The 22,474-nt window shown below is 36.2% G+C and overlaps 1 protein-coding gene across 1 annotated transcript in view; it reads left to right on the top strand.

Annotated features, from left to right (window-relative positions):
• Ndst4 (N-deacetylase and N-sulfotransferase 4) overlaps positions 1-22,474 on the top strand; it is a 319,626-nt gene that overhangs the window by 17,333 nt on the left and 279,819 nt on the right. The window contains exon 2 of the mRNA XM_028760460.1: positions 8,251-9,466. Within this exon, the coding sequence (XP_028616293.1) occupies positions 8,489-9,466 (978 nt within the window). The 5' untranslated portion in view covers positions 8,251-8,488. The remainder of the gene's footprint in view (positions 1-8,250; positions 9,467-22,474) is intronic.

Raw genomic sequence — 22,474 nt, 5'->3', positions numbered from 1 at the left:
TTCAGATGCACCAAACAACATTAGTGATATACACAATTAGCTGATTCTTACAAATGTGAGAAATAGAATTGACTGAAATGTATTAGTTATGAAATTAAGGCTTAATTAATGTTTTAACATTAAGACTCCCTGATCTGTCTTAATGTCGACAGCATAGTCATCTCAATAGAGTTCCCTTCACTCTGTGGACTCATCTGGTTAGTACTTTCCTTCCACTTTAATCTTTATGTGGAGAACAGGTGTGTGATTGCTCTTTTTTTGCAATAAAAGTAAGAGAATATTGCCCTCTTGTGTTGAGAGATTTAGGAGACCCCAGGATTGTTTAGCAATAAATGCGTATTTTAAAAATAAAAATCATGTTTTGTTCTTCAAATAAATATTACTCATTAAAAGTCAGTCCATTGTTTGCAGATGCTGCTAAAACAAATTTCCATAAGAATAACTAGCTCCTTTTTATGGAACATTTATATGACATGTTGATTGGACTGCAGACAATCTTTTGTTTTAATATTTTCCGTATTGCTTTAAGAGCATCATTTATATCCATCATTGTCCTGCATAATATACAGCTTCAGTAAAGATAATGTATGTATGTACAGTAGGTTACAGTCTCTATGTTTATAAATACATTCTTTTTATTACCAAAATAGCTTTAAGTTTTCTTATTAAAAATGAAACAGCATGGTGTGGAACACATGCCACTCAGATGACATGGGTGTCACGACCCCTGGCTCTGCTTAATAGAAAGCGAATTTATATTCCTGAAATCCTCATATATATGCATATATATATATATATGCATATATATGTGCAAATAAAAATTTGGTTTTTTTTAAATGGGAATATACACAAACATTTTTTAGAAAAACTCTTAAGTTAGTTAAAAAAATATTTAGTTTTCTCCAAAAATAAAACATAGGAACAGAGTATTCCTGAGAGATTTAGAAGAAAGTTGGTCAATGAATATATATACATATATATATATATATATATATATATATATATATATGTATGTATATATTTAAACAGATGGAGTGAAAAGTACACAAGGGGAAAAAAGAAACCTAGAAAATAGCATAACTAGATAGTTTATAATTGAAGAAGAAAGGACCATTAATGTGCCATCGTATGTATGATAGACTGGGTGTGACTTAAAATACTTCCTAAGATAATAGCTACACTTAAAATCAGGTGAGAATTTAGATCTCATTTTAATTTTCTAGCAAAAATAAATTCTGAAGGAAAATACATCAGTATTAATACAGTCTCATCCCTCTGGACTCTAGGAGACATATAGAGATACAAATGAATGTTAATGACAGGACATATGTTTGTGGATCCTCTTTAACTTTGTCACGCAAGCCATCGGGTCAGCCCCTCAAGATCTTGTGAGGGTGGTAAACTGGGGTGACCTGGCTTTTCAGTCTACCTTTAAATGCACTGCCTCGACCTCACTGGAATGTCTCACAAGGTCATTGTTGCGGGTCTCCCTGTGGAAGATCTCGAGTCCATGCATGCCTACTCACTCAATTGCATTCCCCAAATCCTGTTTCTATGATGGAAAAATAAAAATTTGGTTTTTTTTTAAATGGGAATATACACAAACGTTTCTTAGAAAAACCATTAAGTTAGTTAACAAAATATTTAGTTTTGTCCCAAAATAAAATACAGGAACAGACTATTCCTGAGAGATTTAGAAGAAAATTGGTCAATGAATGTCGTAAGTAGAGGAAGTCATTTATTTGCAAGATTATAGAATGTTATCTTTGAAGAAAAGTCATAAAGGTAACTCTTGTTTCAAAGATGTTTGCCTTTGTTTTGTTGGGAGTTTATATAAATAGCATATACAAGGTAAAAGACAGACAATATAGACAGCAATATGTTGGTGACTGCACTCTTAAATCTGTCCTAAGAGGATGGAATCACACATGAAAATAGAAAAATAGACATTGCTAAGTATTCTATTTTTTTCTAATGTTAAAACTGAAGATCTGATGTGTTCTTCCTCTCCATAAGAAATAATGACATTTGAATTGGAGTTTTATTTAAGAAAAGTGAATAAATGTGCAAAGCTGTTACTTTGTGGTGTGTATTTATATGTGTGTGTGTGTGTGTGTGTAAGCGTGTGCCCATGTACCTGTCCATGAAATACCAGATAGTCTGCAGAGTGATCAAGATTTCCCTCTGAGCAAATCACACCCCCTGCCTTTATGGCACTCTACACGAGATTTGTCAGTTGAATTGTCCTGTGCAGGAAACTGCACTGTGCGCCTACAATGGGGACACACTACCTCACGGAGCTTTTGTAAGATTAATAGATTTCACCAAGGCTGGATTCCAAAAATGGTTAACAGTAGTCCATGCCTAGAAAAAAGTGAAAATAACCTTTCCCATTCCACAATTGGAGAGGGTTCACAACTCCAGTCCAAAGAGAGTGTTAGAGAAGAATAATGACAACAAAAATGTCTTTCAAAAATTTAAGTTCAAATGTGGAGAAAAAATGTTAAGGCTATTGTTCAACTACAGATGAATGCAAATGTAATGGAGAGTGTAGGAATGAGTAGCTTGAGTTAATGGTGATTAGAATATTCCATATGAGTCTCTCACCTCCCAGGTGTCTAGTACATGCTAGAAGGTACCCGCACCACCTCCTACTTCCCAAGGTTGCCTGTCTCCATTCTTTCTGCTGGCCCTCGGGGCTTCAGTCCTGTTCTCCCCAACACTCAATTTCCCCCTTTCCCCTCCCTGTCCCCTCTGACATCCAAGTCCATCCCTCCCTCTGTCCCCTGTCCCATGATTGCTTTCTTCTCCCTTCCAAGTGGGACTGAGGAATCCTCACTTGGGCTCTTTGGCTCGTTAACCTTCTTGAGCTCTGTAGATTGTATCCTGGGTATTCTGTACTTTTTTGGCTAGTACCCACTTATTAGTGAATATATACCATGCATGTCATTTTGGGTCTGAGATAACCCACTCAGGATGATATTTCCCATCCCTTTGCCTGCAAAACTCATGATGTCCTCCTTCTTAATAGTTGAGTTATATTCCATTGTGTAAATGAATCACCTTTTCTGTGTCCATTCTTCCACTGTGGGACATCAAAAGCAGGGACTTTAGATGCAATGCCCTACAGTGGGGAGAGGGAACTTGTAGACTTCACCTCCAGTAGAACGACAGGGCATCAAGTGGAGAGATGGAGTTGACAACCCACAGTGAAAAACTGACACAGAATTGTTCCTGTCTAAAAGAACTACAGGGACACAAATGGAGAAGATCCTGAGGGACATATGTAGGAGACATATGTAGTCTCAGAGATAGGGAAGCAAATGGAAAATGGGTGTAACCTCTGGCTTGGAAACAATCATGGAAGGAGCCCATCAACTTTCCTATATGAGTTTGAAACAGTTCCTACACCACTCTCTGTTTTCTTTGTAAACCCTAGCGTTGGACACTATAATGATCTGAGCAAGATTAGGGAGTTTCTAGTTAAAGGAGTAGAAACAGAAACAAACAAAAAACTATAATAAAAAAGTTATAATTCTTTTTAGTTTTACTATGACAAGTTATACCATAATATCAAGTAAAAAGTTAAAGTGAAATGATGTTTGATGTGTCAGCAATTCATTAAAAAAATTACAAAACATGTAAAGCACAATAGGTTTTTAAAAACAATTTTCATTTTATTTTAGCATTCTAGGTTTTCGATTTTTTCCCAAAATCCTTTCTCAGTATGAAAACAACAAGCATTGTTATAAAAAGATTAGCAGTCTGAGTTTTTAAGAGTGCTTTACATAGCATCTTTATGGATGGTACACTTTAGAAAGAACTGAAAAGAGAAAAGTGCTATGATTATGTCTAAACAAGGAAGCATGCCTTGGTAGGACAATTTTCCAGCCATCTTTGGTTTCTATATAAATTGTATATATCAAGAGAAAAAAGGCAGTTAGAGAATGTAATATTGTGTAATTAATACACATACTTTTAATATTAACTCTCTAAATATAAACTTTAAATTGGTTCATTGAAAATCATCCACTCTCATAAAACAAGAAAACAGAACATCCACAACAGCAGAGTTTTGGAGAGGGAAGTAGAGGAAATAAGGAACAGTTCAAACCAACGGAACTAAGATTGTTTTACTCAATGGAACGTAGGTTGTTTTACTCATGACATGAGATCCAGATGAGTTTGCACATTTATAAAACAGGGTCAGTTCTTAATAAAAGTCCATTTGTTGAGGTGTGTCAAGAATGCCTTTGATCCTTACACAAAGCAGAAAATCTAGAAGCCAGGCCAATGTCAAAATGTTCTGTCTGGTCTGTACTTGATTCTGAATATGCTTAGTCAGCATCCCTCCTACAACCACAGAAAATCAGGCAGATGTCACAGGTCTGCCCTCACTCATTGGAAGGTCTCATAAGAACTTTCAGAATTGCAGGCACCCTTAAATTAGACACAGTAGCTCAAAAATCATTAGTCCTTATTAATTCTTGTCTCTATGTTCTGTAGACTTGATTGTTAGTTTAACCATTAAGGATCTCAGTGACAAAATGTTCAGTCTAAAAATAAGGTTCAAGTACTGACCATTAGAGGGTTAGGATAAGCACTCACATTAGCCACAGATGTTGTTTCTACTATTGTGTTTATGTACCTTAAACTTCACATAGGGAAGGGGAACACTATTTGAAATGTAAATGAAATAATCAATTAAACATCTTCACATAGCAAACATTCATGTAAGTAGAGTCATATTTTTGAAGTTCTTATGTTTTTAAAATAAACATGATGACTACATGTTTGTCACTTGATTACCACAAACATATACTCTATTTTTAAAATCCTGTTGTTTTTCTATCTCAAAAATAAGACCCAAGAAAATGGTACACACATTCACTTTATGTATCTGCAGGAAGTAGTGATAAAAGAAATTGCCTGACATTTACTCGTCTATTTACAGACTTCTCTCCATAATCTTTTGAAGTATGAATATAGCAGATAGCTCAGAGCTATGTACCTAGTATAATATTATGGTACTGTATAATATTTGGGTAGTAATGTTATCATTATGTTTGAAAATGGCACTTTTCGGAATGTCTACTAGTAAAAATGTACACTTGGCATTAAAATAAATTTATATTGTGTCAGTAAGAATGGGAAAAAAATAAAGTATATAAAAGTTAGGAAGTAATCAACAGGTTATTTACCAGAATTGAAAAGATTTTTTTCCAGAAAATCACAAAATAGCAAACCATTGTCATTTTGATTAAATGCAAGAGCTATTCATTGCTCTGGATTTTCATTTTGGAAAACAGTTATGAGTTATGAATACATGGTTGTTCCCGAAGTAATGTTAGCATCGTGTAGCCTAGAAGCTGATGGGAACTTTAAGTGACCAATAATGATATCTGCAAATGTTTAGTCTACTGATCTATTGAGTTAACAGAAAACATTTTCATATTCAGAATCATCACAGACCACCCTGACCTTGAACAATAACACCACTTACATTTGTAATTCTTTGAAAACCAGGTAAAATCGTCTCCGTCTGCTTTGACCTAATTTTTGGCTATGACAAAAAGGCTAATCTTATAGAAGGACCCCGCATCTGATAAACACATACTCAAACACACAAACATTTACATGCATGCACACACAAACAAAAACATACACATAAATTCTCATACAAACACACAACTAGCAATGTTTTTAAGCACTGTCTACCTTTATGACATGTAAAGTGTGTCAGTATTTCTCTGATATTTTCATTTTATTTCACATAGAGAAAAGGCAGCATGTTCTTCAAAATGAGTTACAACTTACCACGAGTGAAAATTGAATACTGGTACCTTAGAACCAATAGTTAAATGTTTATACAATATAGATTTAATTAAATGTGTAGGGTCCATTATTATGATATGTGAGCAAATTATCAGTAAGATTCCTGAAAATAGATGCAACTTCATGAAATGTAACTACATATTTGACCAAGTTTGTTTTTCCCTAAGTATTACCAAAAGTCAAACCTAGCAAAAATATTAAAAAGTTTGACTCATTCCAACTTACACCTTGTATTGGGTTAACCAATTCACCTTGGTGAATTGTCTCCATTTTCTTTAGTAAATTTGTAGCATGACTTTTAACATTGAAATAAAAGTCATTCTCATTGGATTTAAATTTAATTACATTGACTGCTAAGTTCATGGATTCACCTTATTCCACAACAGGGCAACTGGTATATTACAGATCCTTTTAGTTGTAAACATTTCCAAATTATAATCACAGTCTTTTAAAAACTCTTCTAAATTTTTTTAATTAAAAAAACTGAATAATGAGAGAATAACAGAACAATGGAGTCAAGCAAGACCATGTAATATCTGGCAATTAATTTAATGACAGCAAGACTTGTTATTGTTTATTTTCCAATTTTAAGGTAAACTTTGCTGAGCTATGCGTCTTACCATAATACCTCCAAGTAATAAACACCAGACATATTTTGATATGCTTGCCAGTCCTTAGACCTATTATTCATTGAATTTTGCATTTCCATGAAAGAAAATCAAACAAACAAACAAAACAAAGCAACAACCCTAGCTACGGTAGTCTTTGTAATCGCTTTGGTTACTAGTATCATGACTAGAAATTCGCAATGATTTATCTCGAAAACCGTGTTGAAACATATATGACAACAAGGAGGTACTTATGAAAAAGGCATGCATTCCACTGCAGTTTATATGTGCATACATGGAAGAATAACACATAGAAATATATATGTTATCTAAATCACTGACAGGGACAAGGAAGGCAGGGCCTAAAAATTACCCTTTCACTCACTGAAGTCAGGCTGTAGTCAGGCATCTGACATTTGGGGAAGGCTTCAGTGGCTGTGACAGGTGGAAAAGTCATTCTGTTGATGTTCATAAATTTCATAAAACATAAAAATCAGATTTAGAAAATTGGAGTGATGCCTTATTTGATTTCCTTGATGTGCTGATGTGGGAAATACTGGCTTTTCAGACATACAAGTAATTCACAGATTCTGACTCCTGTGTTCTCTGAGCCAGGAGAGCCAGGAGAGCCAGGAGAAGAGAGAGTTCCCACCGATTCTATGTCCTGCTTGCTGGTCCTCAGGTACATCCTGCATGAAAGTTTAAATGAGAGTCAGATTAAAATTTTAGCATGTAAAATTGAAGTCTTTAAGAAAATGTAATACACATTTTTACACTTGTGAAGCAGCTTTTTAAATAGCTTTTCTATTATCTAGAACTTAATTTTATATAACTTGTTTACAAGTATAATTTTTAAAAATGATCTAAATATTTTGACACACACACAAACACACATATTAATATATATTAATATATATTAATATATATATATATTCTAGCATTGGCTAATCACCATAGCTACAAGCCTGCCTTACCCTTGTCCTTTTATTAGTTTAAGAGATAGCACTGGGAAAGAGAAGCTAACACAGCAGAATGCATCTTCTTGGCATTCCATAGAATATCATCATATCTCTTATTTGTGAAGCAAGGTATGGTAAACATTACTGATATATCACTTTTCAAGGCCAGACGTTGCTACCTTGACTAGCCATTGTCATTAAGGATGAGGAAATGAGAAAACTGAGGAGTATAAAGGATGAGTCCCGCAGTTTAAACATAAGCTATCTGAGAACACAGGCATGTACCATTGTGGTATATGGATCCATCATTCTAATTCAGAACAAACTGATGTTAAATAAATGTCACATTTAAATTCTGCTTATTCTTTGGGTTGACAGATTTAGTCCCATATGTTTTTTTTATAAATTCTTTTCACTATTGCATATTAGGAGGAACAGTTCTAATACTTAAGATTGATATCTCATCCTTTTTGCATTCAAAGAAAAAGGTTACCGTCTTATGTCAGAATAGATAATATGCATCTAATTTTCTCTGTGCCTCTTTTGTCTCCCTTCTTTTCACGATAGTTAGTTGAAACTGATCTCAATATGTGCTCTTATGTACATGCGGATAACTGACCAAATTCAGACAGATCTTCACGATGTTTTCGAGAAGCCATGAAAATATAAATGGACTAATGTGTCAAATATCAAGACCCAGATTATCAGCGAGTACTATTAGTATATTGTCATAGTAACAAGACTAGAATAATCTTTAATGCGCTTCTTAGATATCCGTAAGCATATAAACATAACCAGGAACACTCCTCCTTTTTGCTCGTAGCTATCACATGTCTTCTCTCTTTCAGATTATGCTTAAAGGACACTGCAGCAATTCTTGGTATTGGACATAGCATCTCAGCTGTTGCCTTCCTGGTCCGCTGACTACCAGATTTGACTCATTTGTGATTCCTTCGAGAATCTCCCATGATTTGCAATGGTTACATGAATGTTTGGGAAGGGAAACTGGCACCATCTTACTATATGTTCTCCATGGCACATTAGGGAAAGAAGCCAGAAAAGGCTTCCAACGCATTGATTTTTAAAATGAATCTTATTGTAAAGTTTCGGAGAAGCTTTCGAACACTGATTGTTCTCTTAGCTACCTTTTGCTTGGTGAGCATCGTCATTTCTGCCTACTTCCTGTACTCTGGCTACAAACAGGAAATGACACTTATTGAAACTACTGCGGAAGCAGAGTGCGCTGACATCAAAAACCTCCCTTATCGGTCTTTAGAGCTGAAAACCATCAAGCCTATTGATACATCCAAAACTGACCCTACTGTTCTTCTCTTTGTAGAGAGCCAGTATTCGCAACTTGGTCAAGATATTATAGCAATCTTGGAGTCCAGCCGGTTTCAGTACCAGATGGTCATTGCTCCAGGCAAGGGAGACATACCACCTCTTACCGATAGTGGCAAAGGGAAGTACACATTGATTATATATGAAAATATTCTGAAGTACGTCAGCATGGACTCATGGAACCGGGAGCTTTTAGAAAAATACTGTATAGAATACAGTGTTAGCATAATTGGTTTTCATAAAGCCAACGAGAACAGCTTACCAACTACACAACTGAAAGGGTTTCCTTTGAACTTATTCAATAATGTAGCTCTGAAGGACTGCTCTGTAAACCCCCAGTCTCCCCTGCTCCATATTACCAAAGGCCCCAAAGTTGAAAAGGGACCTCTTCCTGGGGAAGACTGGACAATTTTTCAATATAACCATTCTACCTACCAGCCAGTGATTTTAACTGAGTTACAGACAGAAAAGTCCCTCTCTTTCTTGTCCAGCCAAACACTTTATGCTACAATAATTCAGGATCTGGGGCTTCATGACGGGATCCAGCGAGTTCTTTTTGGTAACAACTTGAACTTTTGGTTGCACAAGCTCATTTTCATTGACGCCATCTCTTTCTTGTCCGGGAAGAGGCTGACACTATCCTTGGACAGGTACATCCTTGTGGACATTGATGACATATTTGTGGGGAAAGAGGGCACGAGGATGAATGTCAAAGATGTGAAGGTAAGAGCACGGATAAAGAACAACTTGATTAATTTGTTAGTGCTTTGTGGTTTTGATAAAACATGATCTTTAAATTACTCTGTGAAATAATCACTGATTTAAGCTAATGCTATTATACACACAGACAAGCAATGAGGTACACACACACACACACACACACACACACACGGAGGGGGGGCAGGGAGAAAGGAAAGAGGAAGGGGAGAGGGAGAGGAAGAGGGAGATACACAACACTGTAGAATAGAAACATTGAGATATCCTAAAGCATAAATGATCTTCATCTCACATCTTCTTGTTATGTCTTGCCTATCCCAACAAGTAGTCCTTATTAAGTACTTCCAAATTCAAATGTGTGACAGATTGGAACTTGGAAATTCATAACATTATAGGACTCTATTTATAAACTAATCACTTGTGTACACTGGATCCGATCAGGGTGATTGAAAAACAAGATAAAATGTGGCTCAAGTCTTTTCTGTAACCTTGTACAAGTGTAGTTTTCACTTGTGTGAAACATTTACACTATTGTAAATAATGCCATCAGCAAAAGTAATTTTAAAAGGACTTAGCCTTAAGAAGCATTCATTTTATCTCTACTAATTTATGATATTGGTTAGGATACAGTAGAAGTGTCAATATGTCAATAGGCAATATTTCAGGAATGTTTTCAGTCGACTACATTGCAAAACGTACACTGTGATTGCTACTAAATAGACAAAAGACCAAACACAGAGATGAGCATGATGATAAATTTCTATTTCAGCTACTTGGGAGACTGAGAAAGAGTTAAAGACAGCCTGGGTAAGAGCCAGAAATAGAGAAAATTAGCAAAATATAGTACAAGGGGAGCTGTAGACCTAGAGAATTCTGAGACTGATTCTTTCATAAGTTTTAGTCAAACGTTCCTATAGGCTGTTACATGGTATCTTATTGTGTCTTGCATATAACTAAACCGACACTGTATTTTAGAAAACATACACACAAATTTATTATTATTATTACTATTATTATTGTTATATGAGTACTAAATACAGCTATTTTATTGTCTCTCAGTATTCTCTTATTCAGCTGTTTGCTTTGCAAACATGAGCTCTGCATGCTACTTCAAATAACAGCTGAAATGCCATAACCACTAGCAGATAAAGTATTGATACCTGTAAAATTAGTTCACTTTAAAAAACCTTCAAAACACATGCAGACCACCAAACTCTGTTTCTGATGGGTCTCTGAGCAACACACCATTTCACTTGGATACAAATGTATCATAATATCAGGCACAAGTATTTAAGTGATTGCATCTGAAATTCTCTAAATTTCAGGGTTTTTAATTTTTTGATTTATTGTTCTTTTCAATTAATTCAAATGGTAATATTTTATGTTAAATTTAGAAAAAGTCTTGTGTTTAGAAAATGATCTCAGAGTATGAGGTACCTAATCTGAAAAAATAGAACAGCTGCTTCTAATTTATATGCAAAGAACATTATGAATTAAAAGATTTTTATAAGTTTAAATTCAATTGACCAATTCAAATCTAGCTAGGAAATTTATTTGCAAAGGAAAGCTGATGGCTACTCACGATCACTTGTAAGATATGCAAAATACTGATGATTTCTTAAATTGTAGAACTCTGAGCAAAATAACAGAATAGTGAGACTTAAGAGAGAGATGAAAATTTTATATGGAGAAAGAGCTGAAAAGATAATGTACTTGTATAAATAAATATATATTTAGTTTGGATATATATACTTATGCTATGTTAAAAGCATATATTAGATATGTAATGTTTGCCACTATAAACACATGATTTAATTTAATACTTCATAAGAAAACTTACTATATTTTTTAATGAGCATCTTCCAATCCCAGAATCTGTAAACTCTGATCATTTATATTCTACTTTGCTTTTGTGAACTCAAACAGATATGCTTCAGGTAACAGGTACAAGCTCAGCTCTCTGTACCAGGAAAGTTTCACATATATAGATAATGTCAGATTGATTATGCAAGTGATTATGCAAATTTTCTCAATTTTAATGGATGAATAATATTTTATTATATATAAAATATATTTATACATTTATACATACTTATATATATTACATTTTTCATCTTTCTTTCAACTGTTTTTTAACAGATAGAGTTTATTACTATATTTTGGCTATTACAGTGAAGAACCATTGTAGCTGTTCCTTCATCATACAGATTTCACTTCACAAATATTATACATATAGTCAGAAATGAGTTATGATTCACATGTGTCTTATTCAGTGTTCCATTGCTATGAAGAAACACCATGTCCACAGCAACAGAAAGATTTAATTGGGGCTGACTTACAGTTTTAAAAGTTTAGTGCAGTAACAGTAAGGCAAGGAACATAGTGACAAGCAGGAAAACACGGTGGCAGAGAAGTAGCTGAGTGTTCTACCTTTGGATTTGCATGCAGCAGGAAGAGGGAGAGACACTGGTCCTGGCTTTGGCTTTTGAAACCTCAAAGCCCACCACCAGTACCATGCTTTCTCCACAAAGCCCATACCTAATTCTTCCCAATTGTACCACTCCCTGATGAGGAAGCATTTAGATACATGTGCCTATGAAGCAGATATTCTTAGGAAAACCACCACACATGGTAATTCCATTTTGGATAACTACATTTTTTTTTTTTTTTAACAGATGAGGGTTACTCATTCTTTTTTTGTTTGTTTGTTTGTTTTTTGTTTTTTTGGTTTTTTCTTTTTTTTGTTTTTGTATTTCTTTTTTTAATTTTTTTTATTGGATATTTTATTTACATTTCATATGTAATTCCCTTACCCCATCCCCCACCCACTGGGAACCCCCCATCCCCTTACCCCTCCTCCTTCTTCTCCGTGGATGTAACCCCCACCTACCCACAACCACTCCCACACCCTCAAAATTCCCACCCCCTGGGGTGTCCAGCCTTCATGAGGTCAAGGATCTCATCTTCCACCTGTGCCCGGCAGGGCCCTCCACTCTTACATATTCAGCTGAAGCCCTGGATCCCTCCATAAGTGCTCCCAGGCTGCTGGTTAGGACCCTGGGAGCTGTGGTTGGTTGGTATTGTTGCTCTCCTCATGGTGCCACAAACCCTTTCAGCTCCTTCAGTCCTCACTCTAACTCCTCCATTGAGAACCTCATGATCAGTTCAATGGCTAGTTGTGAGCATCTGCCTCTGAATATGTCAGACTCTTGAAGGTCTCTGAAGAGACATCCATATCAGGCCCTTATCGGCATGCACTTCCTAACTTCCACATCAGAATCTACCTTTGGTGACTGCACATGGGATGGATACTCAGGTGGAAAGGTCTTCAAATGGCCCCTCCTTCAGTTTCTGTCCCTCACTTTGTCTCCATATTTGCTCCCTTGAGTATTTTGTTGCTCCTTCTAAGAAGAACTGAATCACCCCCACTTGGTCTTCCTTTTTTATGAGCTTCATGTGGCCTGTGAGTTGCATCATGGGCATTTCAAGGTTCTGGGCTAATATCCAATAATCAGTGAGTGAATACCATGTGTGTTCTTTTGTGATTGGCTTACTTCACTCAGGATGATAGTTTCTAGTTCCATCCATTTACCTAGGAACCTCTCGAATTCATTGTTTTTAATAGCTGAGTAATACTCCATTGTGTAAATATACCATATTTTTTGAATCCATTCCTCAGTTGAAGGACATCTGGGTTCTTTCCAGCTCCTGGCTATTATAAACAAGGCTGCTATGGACATAGTTGAGCATATGTCCTTGTTTTATGTTCGAGCATCTTCTGGGTATATGCCTAGGAGTGGTATAGCTGGATCCTCAGGTAATGCTATGTCCAATTTTCTGAGGAACTGCCAGACTGATTTCCAAAGTGGTTGCACCATCTTGCAGTCCCACCAACAATGGAGGAGTGTTCATCTTTCTCCACACCCTCGCCAGCATCTGCTATCACCTGAGTTCTTAATGTTAGCTATTCTGACTGGTGTGAGATGGAATCTCAGAGTTGTTTTGATTTGCATTTCCCTGATGACTAAGGACACTGAACATTTCTTTAGGTGCTTCTCGGTCATTCGAGTTTCTTCCATTGAAAATTCTTTGTTAAGCCCTATACCCCATTTTTTAATAGGGTAATTTGGTTGTCTGGAGTATACTTTCTTGAGTTCTTTGTATATATTGGATATTAGCCCTCTATCAGATGTAGGATTGGTAAAGATCTTTTCCCAATTTGTTGGTTGTCGTTTTGTCCTATTGACAGTGTCCTTTGCATTACAGAAACTTTGCAATTTTATGAAGTCCCATTTGTCAATTCTTGATCTTAGAGCATATGCCATTGGTGTTTTGTTCAGGAACTTTTCCCCTGTGCCCAAGTATTCGAGGGTCTTCCCCACCTTCTCTTCTATTAGTTTCAGTGTATCTGGTTTTATGTGGAGGTCCTTTATCCACTTAGACTTGAGCTTTGTACAAGGAGATAAGAATGGATCAATTTTCATTCTTCTACATGTTGTCCTCCAGTTGAAGCAGCACCATTTGTTGAAAATGCTGTCCTTTTTCCACTGGACAGTTTTAGCTCCTTTGTCAAAGATCAAGTGACCATAGGAGTGTGTGTTCATTTCTGCGTCTTCAATTCTATTCCATTGATCTTCCTGCCTGTCTCTGTACCAATACCAGGTAGTTTTTATCACTATTGCTCTGTAGTACAGCTTGAGGTCAGGAATGGTGATTCCTCCCGAAGTTCTTTTATTGTTGAGAATAGTTTTCGCTATCCTGGGTTTTTTGTTATTCCATATGAATTTGAGAATTTCCTTTTCTAACTCTGTGAAGAATTGAGTTGGGATTTTAATGGGAATTGCATTGAATCTGTAGATTGCTTTTGGCAAGATGGCCATTTTTATTATATTAATCCTGCCAATCCATGAGCATGGGAGATCTTTCCATCTTCTGAGATCTTCTTCGATTTCTTTCTTCAGGGAATTGAAGTTCTTGTCATACAGGTCTTTCACTTGCTTGGTTAGATTCACACCAAGGTATTTCATATAATTTGCAACTATTGTGAAGTGTGTCATTTCCCTAATTTCTTTTTCAGTCTGTTTATCTTTCATGTAGAGGAAGGCTACTGATTTGTTTGAGTTGATTTTATAACCAGCCACTTTGCTGAAGTTGTTTATCAGGTTTAGGAGTTTTCTGGTGGAAGTTTGGGGGTCACTTAAGTATACTATCATATCATCTGCAAATAGCGATATTTTGACTTCTTCATTTCCTATTTGTATCCCTTTGACTTCTTTTTGTTGTCTAATTGCTCTGGCTAGGACTTCCAGTACTATATTGAATAGGTAGGGGGAGAGTGGGCAGCCTTGTCTAGTCCCTGATCTTAGTGGGATTGCTTCAAGTTTCTCTCCATTTAGCTTGATGTTGGCTACTGGTTTGCTGTAAATTGCTTTTACTATGTTTAGGTATGGGCCGTGAATTCCTGATCTTTCCAAGACTTTTATCATGAAGAGATGTTGAATTTTATCAAATGCTTTCTCAGCATCTAATGAGATGATCATGTGGTTTTTTTCTTTGAGTTTGTTTATATAGTGGATTACATTGATGGATTTCCGAATATTGAACCATCCCGGCATTCCTGGGATAAAACCTACTTGATCATGATGGATTATTGTTTTGATGTGTTCTTGGATTCGGTTTGCTAGAATTTTATTGAGTATTTTTGCATCGATGTTCATAAGGGAGATTGGTCTGAAGTTCTCTTTCTTTGTTGGGTCTTTGTGGGGTTTGGGTATGAGTGTAATTGTAGCTTCATAGAACGAATTGGGTAGTGTTCCTTCTGTTTCTATTTTGTGGAATAGTTTGAAGAGAATTGGTATTAGGTCTTCCTTGAAGGTCTGATAAAATTCAGCACTAAAACCTTCTGGTCATGGGCTTTTTTTAGTGGGGAGACTTTTAATGGCTGCTGCTATTTCCCTAAGGGTTATGGGACTATTTAGATAGTTTATCTGCTCCTGGTTTAACTTTGGGACCTGGTATCTATCTAGGAAATTGTCCATTTAATCCAGATTTTCCAGTTTTGTTGAGTATAGGCCTTTGTAGTAAGATCTGATGATTTTTTGAATTTCTTCAGTTTCTGTTGTTATGTCTCCCTTTTCAGTTCTGATTTTATTAATTTGGATACTGTCTCTGTGCCCTCTGGTTAATCTGGCTAACGGTTTATCTATCTTATTGATTTTCTCAAAGATCCAACTCCTGGTTTTATTGATATTTTGTATTGTTCTTTCTGTTTTTATTTGGTTGATTTCAGCCCTGAGTTTGATTATTTCCTGCCATCTACTCATCCTGGGTGTGTTTGCTTCTTTTTGTTCTAGAGCTTTTAGTTGTGCAGTCAACTTGTTAGTGTGTGCTCTTTCCAGTTTCTTTTTGTAGGCACTTAGAGCTATGAGTTTTCCTCTTAGCACTGCCTTCATGGAGTCCCACAAGTTTTGGTATGATGTGTCCTCATTTTCATTGAATTCTAAAAAGTCTTTAATTTCTTTCTTTATTTCTTCCTTGAGCAAGTCATCATTGAGTAGAGAGTTGTTCAGTTTCCATGTGCACGTGGGTTTTCCATTGGTTTTGTCATTATTAAAGACCAGTCTTATTCCGTGGTGATCTGATAAGATGCAAGGGATTATTTCAATCTTTTTGTATCTGTAGAGGCCTGCTTTGTGACCAATTATATGGTCTATTTTGGAGAAGGTACCATGAGGTGCTGAGAAAAAGGTATATTCTTTTGTTTTAGGATGAAATGTTCTATAGATGTCTGTTAAGTCCATTTGGTTCATAACTTCTGTTAATATCAAAGTGTCTCGGTTTAGTTTCTGTTTCCATGATCTGTCCATTGCTGAGAGTGGGATGTTGAAATCCCCCACTATTATTGTATGAGGTGTAATGTGTGTTTTGATCTTTAGTAAAGTTTCTTTTATGTATGTAGGTGCCCTTGCATTTGGAACATAGATGTTCAGAATTGAGAGTTCACCTTGGTAGATTTTTCCTTTGATGAGTATGAAGTGTCCTTCCTTATCTTTTTTGATTAATTTTGGATGAAAGTCGATTTTATTTGATATTAGAATGACTACTCCAGCTTGTTTCGTGGGACCATTGGATTGGATAATTGTTTTCCACCCTTTTATTCTGAGGTAGTGTCTGTCTTTGTCACTGAGGTGCGTTTCTTGTATGCAGCAAAATTCTGGGTCTTGTTTGTGTATCCAGTCTGATAGTCTGTGTCTTTTTATTGGGGAATTGAGACCATTGATGTTAAGAGATATTAAGGAAAAATGATTGTGTCTTCCTGTTATTTTTGCTATTAGAGGTAAAGTTATGTTTGTATAGTTATCTTCTTTTGGGGTTGTTGGAAGATTACTTCCTTGCTTTTTCTAGGTTGTAGTTTCCCTCCTTGTTTTGGCGTTTTCCATCAATTATCCTTGAAGTGCTGGGTTTGTGGGAAGATATTGTGCAAATTTGGTTTTGTCATGGAATATCTTGGTTTCACCATCTATAGTGATTGAGAGTTTTGCTGGGTATAGTAATCTGGGCTGGCAATTGTGTTCTCTTAGGGTCTGTATGATGTCCGTCCAGGCTCTTCTGGCTTTTATAGTCTCTGGTAAGAAGTCTGGTGTAATTCTTATAAGTCTGCCTTTGTATGTTACTTGACCTTTTTCCCTTACTGCTTTTAGTATTTTTTCTTTGTTTTGTGCATCTGATGTTTTGATTATTATGTGACGGGAGGTATTTCTTTTCTGGTCTAGTCTATTTGGTGTTCTGAAGGCTTCTTGTATGTTTATGGGCATCTTGTTCTTTAGGTTAGGGAAGTTCTCCTCAATAATTTTGTTGAAGATATTTACTGTCCCTTTAAGTTGGGACTCTTCATTCTCATCTATACCTATTATCGTTAGGTTTGTTCTTCTCATTGTGTCCTGGATTTCCTGGATGTTTTGAGTTAGGAGTTTTTTGCATTTTGCATTTTCTTTGACAACTTTGTCAATATTTTTTACCGTATCTTCTGCATTTGAGATTCTCTCTTCTATCTCTTGTATTCGGTTGGTGATGCTTGCGTCTATGACTCCTGATCTCTTTCTTAAGTTTTCTATTTCCATGGTTGTCTCCTTTTGAGCTTTCTTTATTGTTTCTATTTCCATTTTCAGATCCTGAATGTTTTTGTTTAATTCCTTCTTTGTGTTTTCTTTCAATTCCTTAAGGGATTTCTGTGATTCCTCTTTAAGGGCTTCTATCTGTTTACTTGTACTCTCCTGTATTTCTTTAAGGGAGTTACTTAATTCCTTCTTATAATCCTCTATCATCATCATGAGAAGTGATTTTAATTCTGAATCCTGCTTTTCAGGTGTGAAGGGGTGTTCAGGGCTTGCTATATTGGGAGAACTGGGTACTGATGATGCCAAGAAACTTTGGTTTCTGTTGCTTATGTTCTTGCGCTTGCCTTTTGCCATCTGGGTAACTCTAGTGTTGCCTGCCCTCACTGTGTAAGACTGGAGTCTGTATTTCCAGTTATCTTGCTTGTTGCAAAGCTCCTCAGAGTCCAGATGTCTCTGTAGTCTTATGATCCTAATCTTGGTGTCTGCTGCTCTGAGTGCAGTGGCTCCTCGGCTGCTCTGAGTGCAGTGGCTCCTCTAGGATGACTCAGGAGTCAGTATCTCCACAGGACAGGAGCAGACCAACTCTGTGTCTGCCCCAGCCCACAGGACCAGGCAGGGGAGGAAGGGAAGTGGAATTCCGGAGGGGCGGGGTTTGGGTAGCTGCTGTGTCCTGAATGGCCCTGGCTCCCAGATGTATCTCTGGGGCTTAGGGAGTGAGATGGAGTTCTTACTGGCAGCTCTGAGTGCAGTGGCTCCTCTAGGATGACTCAGGAGTCAATATCTTCACAGGACAGGAGCAGACCAACTCTGTGTCTGCCCCAGCCCACAGGACCAGGCTGGATAACTACATTTTAAAGTAAGCTTCATGCTCCCCTCAGGGACTGTTAATTTACATCCACACTAAGAATGTGGAAGACTTCCTGCTCCACATCTGCTCTCCAACTCTTCCTATCATCCTGATGTTCATAACAGTGCTAACACTAATAGAACCTTCTAATAGAAGACTCACATGATCTAATTTCTTTTTCCTTTTGGAAAATTAACTCTTACTATTTTCAATTTTTTTGTCTTTAAATCTTCACCCTAGGATGAAAGTGACTCAGACTCTACACTGCAGTAGTAGACTCTGTTGAATTTGCTGTTAGCAATCAATTTCATACTTACCACATTTTTTCATATTGTTTCTTAGCAACCTTGTAGCCCATCTGTAGTGGCCATGAACTTCCTTACCTTTCGCTTACAGAGAAAGACTTTGCTGTTTTTATTTTTCTTTTGCTTTCTCATCTTTGTGGAGTTTAACATCTAGATTGGGAATTGTGTTTGCTTCCTTCTGATCTTCACTCTCTCAAGGCCTTCATACCCTCGGCTAAAATGGACACTCCTCTTGTTAGAACTTCATTAGGTATCCAATGCTTTCCTTGATGGTTTTCATCATATCAGTTCTTTTTAATTTTTAACTTTTATTATAATTGTTCTTGTTTTGGCCTATTTAAATAAAATCAGTAAGAAGTAATCAACATCCAAATATCTGGATTTATATATTCCCTTTCAAATTAGAAAGTTTTTTGCTCTTACTTCTTTAAATTAGTATCAAGCCATTTATAATTTTTCATTAAAACATCAATTCTTATAACCCCTGATTTTGGTACACTTTGAAGCAGATTGAACTTAAAATGGGGTAAAAGTAGACTCATCCTTGTATTTTAAAGTTTCTGTGCAGCATTTTAAAAGCTAAGTTATATATTTTCCTTTTACTACAAATGGATTATGTATTAAGTCAGACTGACCAACTTTAATCTGATGTCACTGTTCTGAATTCAGTTACAGCATTGGAGGCTCTGCTGTAATGTTCGGGTGATGTCTTAGACTTTCTATTGCTGCCCTGAAACACCATGATCAAAAAATAGTTATAGAAGAAAGGATTTACTTAGCTTTTACTTAGATATCACTATTCATCATCTAACAAATTCAGTACAGGAACACAAAACAGGAACACACGCAAGGCAAGAACCTAGAGGCTGGAGCTGATTCTGAAGCTATGGAATGGTTGCTGCTTACTGGCTTGCTCAGCCTGCTTTCTTATCGAACTCAGATCCAGCAGGCAAGGAATACCACCACCCCACCGACAACGGGATAGGCCTTTACCCATCGGTCACTAATTAAGAAAATGACTTATAGGCCTGTCTACAACCCAGTTTTATAGAGTTACTTTCTTGAGGTTACCTCTGCTCAAATGATTTTTGCTCATATCAAGTCAACATAAACTCTCCGGTACAGTTGGTATGAAGTATCAAGTGCATTGTTGACTTAAGATACTTTCAGATTGCAAAGGATTCATTGTGATGTGATGTGATGATGTTACCGTACACGAAGTATCATCTGTGACAAAGGTTTACTCCAAAACAAAAAGAAGACAACATCAAAAAACAAAAAATGAACAAAAACAAAAGACAAACCGACAAAACAGAAATTAAAAAAATATTGTTTTTCGGTCATAAAAATTATAATTTTCATCTTTTACATATATTATAATTTTATATATATATATATATATATATATATATATGGTATCATTGGAAAGAATCATTAATTATATGTAGAAAGGTTCTAGATCTCTTACAGGTTTCAATATTATGTGACTTTCCACTACTGTGACATCAAACCAAGTATAAGTGGATGAAGCTAAACACAGCCTCCTTGACACTGTATACTAATTGTTTTAGTGTAAGCATATCATATATCTACTGATGTATTTCTATATTATTCTGAAATAAATTCTAAAGTTATGTTATTATAAATCAAATTAATGGAGGAATACAGTAGCAGTACAAATGACAACTCTTGCTTTATGTGTGTAACTGATTTTCTCTGACCCAGTTCCACAAATAGTCTGGAAAACAATAGGAACACTTAGCTGCAAATAACAACATAGTCTTTCTTTGACACTAGTTTAGTCTGTGTCTATAAGGATGGTAGATGGACATAAAAATAGATCATATATAAAATATAAGTTCATGCATGTGCACATATTGGTGTCTATTCATTTGAGTGCAATTTTCTAACTTGAGATAAAAATTCTAAATGATCCTTTAGCCATTAAAGCCAAAAACCATAATGTTTGTAGGTCAATATTTTGTTTTCATGTACAGAATGGATTGTTTTTAGATTAATCACAAGCCTTAATTTTATAACTGCATAGGTTTGTCTAGCCAAAGCTATCTTATATGGAACTCTATTAAATCTTTATCAAATCCTTCCTATGTCAGTCCATTTTTGCTATGACTTTCCATTTGAAAAGAAATCGAATCACTGACTACTTACTCCCATGATGTTGTGTCTCTATTGCCAAGAGCAGCTATGCCTTCTCAATCTCCTCACTGTTGTAACTCGCAGGTTCACTGGGTGTGTTTGGTGTGTACTCCTTTGCTAGCTTACATAGGAAGCTATCCAGGAAGGAATAAGCTTGCAGGACTGCACCAGCTTGAGATTTCATCACTTCTATGACTCATGTTTGTGGTGTCTTCCGCAATAGAATTATGAGTTCAAGTGGGGAAGGGTAATCATTAGCATAGGAAACAACCTGAATGTTTGGAGTCTCTGGGACCTCACTGAAAAATACGTTCAAAAGAAATAAATAACCCATTTCCCACAACTGGGACTTTTATTCACTAGTTTATGATGTGTAATGAGATATTGTTTCTCTGTTATAAAATAACTCCATTTTGCTTCTATATATATTTAATGTCATATATATATATGTATGTATATATATACATACATATATATATACATATATATACATATATATATATATATATATATATATATATATATATATACTGTAATAGGCTTCCATTTGTAAATGTCTTTAGTGTTATTTATCTATCCCTATACTCTCCACTCTACCCTCTATTTCCTAACCCAGGTTTAACCATTCCCATTCCATTTTTCCATTATTATTTTTTATACCAGTGGATTCTCTCCACCCCATCTTGAAACTGTATCCCCATAACCATTTAAGCAGTTCTCTCACGTCTATGAGTATTCCAAATAAAAGCATGCTTATCTTAAAATTAGAAGGTAATATCCAAATTGTGATAAAACATCTGTCTTTGGTCTTGGTTACCTCACTCAGAATGGTTACTTTCAGTTCCATGCAATGACCTGGAATATTTATAATTTTATTTTTTTATTAATCATTTTATTCATTTACATTTCAAATGATATCACCCTTCCCGGTTACCCCTCCACAATCCCACAATCCCATCCCCACTCTTTCCCTTCCCGTTTGCCTCTATGAGGGTGCTCCACCACCCAGTCACTCCTGCCTCATCATTTTAGCATCCCTTTATGCTGGGGCATCAAGCCTCCCTCTCCTCCCATTGATATCAGATAATGCCATCCTCTGCTAAGTATATATCTGGAATCCTGGCTCCCTCCATGTCCTCTTTGGTTGATGGATTAGTCTCTGGGAGCTCTTCATGGTCCAGTTAGTTAATATTGTTCTTCTTATGTGATTGCAATCCTCTTCAGCTCCTTCAGTCCTTCTTCTAGCTCTTCCATTGTGGTTCCTGGGCTCAGTCAATGGTTGACTGGGAGTATCTGCATCTATATTGGTCAGGTGCTAGTAGAACCCCTCAGGGAACAGCTGTATCAGGCCCCTGTCTGCCAGCGCTTCTTGGCATCAGCAATAGTGTGGGAGTTTGCTATCTGCAGATGGGATGGATCCTTAGGTGGAGTAGTCTCTGGATGGCCTTATATTTTTAATAATATTCCACTGTGTAAATAAGCTGCATTTTTTATATCCAGTCATCAGTTGATGAGCATCTAGGCTTCTTCAATTTGGTAGCTTCTTTCTTTCTTTCTTTCTTTCTTTCTTTCTTTCTTTCTTTCTTTC

The sequence above is a fragment of the Grammomys surdaster genome, unplaced genomic scaffold (genome assembly GCF_004785775.1).
Source record: "Grammomys surdaster isolate TR1022 unplaced genomic scaffold, NIH_TR_1.0 126531, whole genome shotgun sequence".
Lineage (NCBI taxonomy): Eukaryota > Metazoa > Chordata > Mammalia > Rodentia > Muridae > Grammomys > Grammomys surdaster.
The sequence above is the reverse complement of the archived record's forward strand: the minus strand, read 5'-3'. Positions and strand labels throughout refer to the sequence as shown.